The sequence below is a fragment of the Populus nigra genome, chromosome 7, assembly GCF_951802175.1.
Source record: "Populus nigra chromosome 7, ddPopNigr1.1, whole genome shotgun sequence".
NCBI classification, from domain to species: Eukaryota; Viridiplantae; Streptophyta; class Magnoliopsida; order Malpighiales; family Salicaceae; genus Populus; species Populus nigra.
Genome location: NC_084858.1, coordinates 1,708,794 through 1,715,548, shown reverse-complemented (window position 1 = coordinate 1,715,548; position 6,755 = coordinate 1,708,794). Strand labels below are relative to the sequence as shown.

General features: G+C 33.1%; 1 protein-coding gene across 1 annotated transcript; it reads left to right on the top strand.

The window, feature by feature from the left end:
* The first annotated feature begins 324 nt into the window (after positions 1 to 324).
* LOC133698211 (protein NUCLEAR FUSION DEFECTIVE 4-like) lies at positions 325 to 2,611 on the top strand. The gene has a single exon (XM_062121065.1). It carries the CDS (start codon positions 776 to 778, stop codon positions 2,453 to 2,455), a length of 1,680 nt encoding a protein of 559 aa, XP_061977049.1. The 5' UTR covers positions 325 to 775; the 3' UTR covers positions 2,456 to 2,611.
* The last annotated feature ends 4,144 nt before the right edge of the window (positions 2,612 to 6,755 follow it).

The window sequence follows — 6,755 nt, the reverse complement described above, 5'->3', positions numbered from 1 at the left end:
ATTCAAGGGGGCCGACAAAGAAAGGCTTGAGAGTTGAGCCCGTTGATTTGCACTCTGCGAAACTACTCTTCCATGGCAAAAGAAAATTATTTTACCTAATGAGCCGTTACATTCTTAAAATAAATAAATAAAACCACCAATTAATAATAAAAACACGATTTCACCTCATCCTCAAGGGCCACAGCTAATTTTCTGTTCAACGATAACAAGTTTTTAGATGACGTTCGAGAAAATCATGATGGGGAAAATGACAACGATGAGATGACCCAGAATCAATATTACCTTGAAAAGAAAAGAAAGGCAATCAAAAGTTGTGGGCAATGAAAGCAAGGAAACCAGTTGAAATATTTCCTTCAAAATTGCATCTTCTTTATTTATTTCTTCCACTAATTCTGCATGAATTGGGAACTCCAAATCTTACTTCATCTTATAAGAAAAAGATAAAAATACAATATAAATAGGCCCTTCCATCAACAAAGCAAATTAGTATAGCAAATAGTGGGGTGAAAGCAGAGGAAACACCATCCTGCCTTATCCGAGTATTTTATTTTTCTCTTCTTGTTTCCTTCCTTCTCTCTCTCTTTCCATGCTCCCTCCCTCCTTGTCATTTCAGAAAGTAAAAACAATCTCTTAGATTCTACTATATGTGTATTTGAGAGCTCATCACCATCACCATCCTTCATTTCTTGCAGAACTGCCCCATCTTTTTTTTAGGAAGAATCCAAGATCAATCCTTGGTGTTTTCTTGCCTGAAAAAATTTGGAGGGGAGGAAAAATGGGTGACCCGTGGGAATTCGCTGTACATGCGATAAATGGGAGGTGGTTCTCTGTTTTTGCCTCTTTTTTAATCATGGCTGGAGCTGGTGCTACATATCTGTTTGGCACCTACTCAAAAGACATAAAAGCCACACTTGGTTATGACCAAACTACTCTCAATCTCTTAGGATTCTTTAAGGATCTGGGTGCCAATGTCGGGGTCTTTTCTGGGCTTCTAGCTGAAGTGACACCGACATGGTTTGTGCTTCTGGTAGGTTCTGCCATGAACTTTGCAGGGTACTTCATGATTTGGCTAGCTGTCACTCAGAAGATAGCCAGGCCTGCTGTTTGGCAGATGTGTTTGTATATTTGTATAGGAGCCAATTCCCAAAATTTTGCAAACACAGGAGCTCTTGTCACTTGTGTGAAGAATTTCCCAGAAAGTAGAGGGGTGATGTTGGGTCTGTTGAAGGGTTTTGTTGGGTTAAGTGGAGCTATCCTGACACAATTTTACTTGGCCATCTATGGAACTGATTCAAAGTCTCTCATTCTTCTCATTGGGTGGCTCCCAGCTGCTTTATCTGTGATTTTTGTGTATACAGTTCGGGAAAGGAAGCCTGAGAGGCAACCTAATGAGCTCAGGGTTTTTTACCATTTTCTCTACGTGTCAATTGTGCTAGCTTTATTTCTCATGGCTATGAATATAGTTGAAAAACAGGTTGATTTCTCTAAAGCAGCCTATGCTGGAAGTGCCGCTGTAGTTTGTGCCATGCTTTTTATACCTCTCATTATTGCCATTAGAGAGGATTGGGTCCAATGGAACCTCAAGAATCAAGATGGAATGAAGCCTGCTACAGAGACAACCGTTGACAGGGCACTAGATATTGCACCAGAAGTGAATTCTGAAGTCTCAAAAGAGAAAGAGGAGAAGGCTAAAGAATCTTGTTTCGTCAGCATATGTCACAAGCCAGAGAGAGGTGAAGACTACACAATCTTACAAGCACTTTTGAGCATGGATATGCTAATTTTATTTGCTGCAACATTTTGTGGCCTTGGTGGAAGCTTAACAGCAGTAGACAACTTGGGCCAAATTGGTGAATCCCTAGGATATCCAACTAAAACCATCAAATCCTTCGTTTCACTAGTGAGCATATGGAATTATTTTGGAAGGGTATTTTCTGGATTTGTTTCTGAAAGCTTGTTAGTGAAGTACAAGATGCCTCGGCCCCTGATGATGACATTTGTTCTCCTTTTGGCATGCGTAGGCCACCTCCTCATTGCCTTCCCCTTCCCGGGTTCAGTCTATGTAGCATCGGTGATTATGGGGTTCGCATTTGGTGCACAATTGCCATTGCTGTTCGCTATAATCTCTGAGCTCTTTGGCCTAAAGTACTACTCTACATTGTTCAATTGTGGACAGTTAGCTAGTCCTCTTGGGTCATATATACTTAATGTGAAGATCACTGGACACTTGTATGATCATGAAGCACTGAAAGAGCTAGCAAAGAAGGGTATGAATAGATCATCAGTGAAGGAACTGATCTGCATGGGGGTCCAGTGTTACAGGGTACCCTTTATAATTTTGTCTTCTGTGACATTGTTTGGTGCTCTTATTTCACTGGTTTTGGTGATGAGGACAAGGAAATTTTACAGCAGCGATATATACAAGAAGTTTAGAGAGATTCATGGAGTGAGCTGAGATTGAGAACAAGCTCAAATAAGATTGAGAGAAGGTGATCACAAGAAGGCCACTGTACTTGCCAAATTGATTGTATTACCATTATTTATCTAATTGGGAACTTTCATGTTCGTTGTCTCATGAAAAAATAATTAAAGTTGTGATAGTTTCAACATAGATGCAGTGATACCAAGCAGCGGTCAGAAAGGGAAAAAAAAAAACCTTTCCACAGGTGCAGCGTGCCAACACCAACGATAAAAAGGGGGGAAAAAGAAGCATAATCCCTTGCATAAATACAGTGGTTCCAACAGCAGCACCGAAAATTCCATCAAGCTTTGTAGAAGAAATAAAAAACATGGATTATGTGGGTTTCACGGGTGGATTGGCATCCCATCAGCCTGGAATAAGTTGATAAAAATAGGTGAAAGTTCTAAATATGATTGCTTGGAAGAAGAACATAAGAAATCGATGCTTTCATTATCAAGATTAAAGAAATCATGGCGTGTTCTTTTGTGGGCTTCACGGGTGGATTGGCATCCCATCAGCCTGTGATTGTCTGCTAGTAAGTTTCCATATCTTGTAAAATATAAACAGCGAATTCAATCATGTCTGCCTCTCTCCACACGGGAGCAATCAAGCACGGCAAAAACAGCAGTAATATTCCCGGGTTTTATTTTGGTTTATAGTATGGTCCATTGAATCTTTAGCTAGATATGGAGATATGATTCTTCTATGTTATATCATAATCAAGATTCAAATATATTTCACTAAATAAAAATATCATTTCTCTTGGCTATGTAAAGAAAAAAACGACGACAAAACCAAACTTATATTTCCTCCAATTCTATCTCGATTGAGTGGTACACGTTTATTATATATATATATATATATATATATATATATATATATATATATTCGATTATAATATAAACTTGGATTTCTCCCGTGACAACATTTTTTCTCTCCTCCTGCCCTCTTTCTCCTTGTTCATCTTATCCATAAAAAATAAAATAAAAAACTAAAATGATCAAAAACCTATTAAGGTCATTTATACAAAATTTCAAAAACATATCAATAGTATTTTTGTTAGGGTGTTTTAATGTTCTCAAAATTTGTGTTTCCATGTGTTTTTTCTTTAGTTAAATTTTCTTTTCTCTTTGATGTCTAGGATATTAGTTTTTTTTCATATTTATTTTATCTTTTGATTTTTTTGTACAATTCATATAAATAGTGAAGCATAACCCAACCTTTTTTTCCCTTTTAATTTCATATTTTTTTTCTTAAACTGTTTTTTTTTCATCTGAGTTGCCTTTGAAACGACCAAGTCGATTTGGCCATGTCAGGACAATACCTTCATGATTTAATTTTAAATCTAATATATGCAAGGACTCAGGTTGAGAATTTGTTTTCCTTTCAATTTCATCATTTTTTTTTCTCAATTTCATACTCAAACATTTTTTACCAGTCATCTGGGTTGCTTTTGGACCGTCCAAGTTAATTGGGTCATGTTAAGAAAATTTCTACATGATTTAATTTTAAATCTAGGCTAGGTAAGGAATTGGGTTCGGAGGTTTCAAGGTTTACCTGTAAGCTATGTTTAATAACAATACTAAATAGTTCTTTATGGCCTGGATATTTTTTGTTACATTCAAAAGAATTTTGATCTTCCCTGCAACATAACATGAGCCTCTAAACTAGTTTTACACAAAGCTAAAAGAGTTCAGTGTTTTACTATGCATTTTGCAAAGTGAAATTACTATTTTACCCCTAAACAACAAAGTTTTTAAGAGGGTAGTTCGGTAATTTCATAAGGGTTCAAGTATCATTGTCCAATTCATGGGTTCATTATAGTAATCTCATAATTTTATAGTACAATTAAATTACTTAAATGCCCTTGAAATTTATTTTCATTTAATTATTTTAGGGGTATTTTTGGTTTTTTATTTTTTTGAAATACTGGAATTACTAAATTAACCCTAAAATCAAATATTCAAAGCTTTTAATTAAAGGGTCTTTTTTTTTCATTTCTCATATGTTTTTCTATTATTATTAAGTTGGGTTAAGGGCAATTCGATCTTTTTCTATTTTTAAAAACTTTTAAAAAAGTTCTTAGTGCTTGCTATGTAATGCTAGCATTTGGGACAACTCCACGCTCTTTGAGCGGCGTGTGAGTTGCTGTCCAGTTGAAGAACACTAGCTTCTGCCACGGTGTTTGAAGCCCACGATGCCCTCTTTTATGTGGGGTGATGCATATGGTGTTTTGAAGGATAATTTGGCTTCAACCACCCTTTTTTTTTTCTTTTCCTTTTTCTCTCTCCCCTGTATATTGAATTTCGTGTTGTCCATAAAAAAATCAACTTATTCCTTTAATTTTATGACATTTAATATTCAGCCCTTATATTTTGATTTCTAAGTTTGATTCTTAATCCTTGTATCAAATTTTAATTTGTTTTTAATTTCATCATTGAATCCATAATTTTGATTTTTAATTTCTTCAAATTTGATCATTATTCTCTTGATTCTTATTTTTAATTTGGATTCTTTTGCGAATTTATTTTTTCTTTTCAATTTTACCTTTCAATTCAAATTCTGATGAAATTTAAAATTAGGCCCTTGATGTTTTGATTTTAAATTTTGATTCTTAACCCTTTTATCAAATTTTAATTTGTTTTCAATTTCATCATTGGATCTATAATCTTGATTTCTAATTTCTTCAAGTATGGTCCCCATTCTTTTTTTTTTAATTTGGATTATTTTATGAATTTAATTTTTTTAATTTTACCTTTTAATTCAAAGTTTGATGATATTTAATGTTAGACTGTCAATGTTTTTATTTTAAATTTTGATACTTGACCCTTTTATCAAATTTTAATTTTTTTACAATTTCATCATTAAATCCATAATTTTAGTTTTTTATTTTTTCAAACTCGATCCTCATTCTCTTGATTTTTATTTTTTGTTTTGGATTCTTTTGTTAATTTTATTTTTCTTTTTAATTTTACCCTTCAATTCAAAGTTTTATGATATTTAAAGTTAGACCCTCAATATTTTGATTTTAAATTTTGACTCTTAACTTTTTTATCAAAATTTAATTTGTTTTCAATTTAATACATGGATCCATAATCTTGATTTTTTTTATTTCTTCAAGTTTGATCCCCATTCTATTGATTTTTATTTTTAATTTGGATTCTTTTGTTAATTTGATTTTTCCTTTTTGATTTTGCTATTTAATTCAAAATTTTAGGTTATCCTCTCATTTTTCGAGAATTGATTCGAGATAAGTATTGATCACGTTTCAGGTAGGTTGACTTGAGTTAACTGAAGTCAAATGATTTTTTTTTAAACCAACCATCAAGAATCATTGGGTTCTGATAGTAACTGACATAGATGGAAACAACACAGCAAAGACAGCAAAAACAAGCAACATAAAATTTTGAAAAATAAAGATCACACAAAAACTCTAATTCAAAATTTTATTACTAAATATCTTCTCTTCAATTAGTTTGTCTTTCTAGCAAATTTACAACTCCTTAAATAAATCTAAAAACCAACAAACTAACAAGGAAACATTAAAATAAAAGAAAAACAATAAAAATCCTAAACAAACAGGAAAAACATCCTAAATAATAATAAAAAATTATAAAATTATAAAATAAAAAATCATATATAAAAAGTCTTAAATAATTACTTTCAGGCTTTATTTGAAAACCTTTTCGACCTCTAATTGCTATAAAGTTTTTACCTATAAGATATAAGGCTTCAGTCCATCAACTAACTATAAGATCAAAAGTTATGTCTTGTTATAAAGGTATATATTAAAAAAGAAAACTCTTTTATCAATGTCATTATCTTCTTTTTTTGGACGATGCATTTTTTTTCCTTGGTAATCAACACTGACAGAATCGATGCATTGTAGGACCAATTGCATCCAAGATGGCTGAGCTGCTAAGAAAAATAAATGTTTTCTTCTCTGCTGGAGCTGATTAAGTAGTTTTTCTTTTTTAATCCAGAATTTAAGAACATTCTTATGAGCCGTGATTAGGCTTTTTGTGTTCAAACCATGCAGGTTCAACCATTGATCTCAAAAAAAAAAAAAGGGGTTTAAGCTGAAGCATCCCCTGAAAAACCATTTCCATCTTGAACATTTACACATGATGCTTGTCCATGAAAAAAAAGTCACACGAACATTCAGATACCCAGATCCATAAAGTGGCGTAGCTAACAGATCTAATAATAAACTACACCATTTTTTTTATGTTAAAGGTACCAAGAGAGGTGCGATTGTTAAAACCAAGTTACAGTCATTCTTGTCAAAATAGTA

Coding starts and splice junctions, on each gene's coding strand:
- LOC133698211 (XM_062121065.1), top strand. CDS start 776: ATGGGTGACCCGTGGGAATTCGCTGTACATGCGATAAATGGGAGGTGG.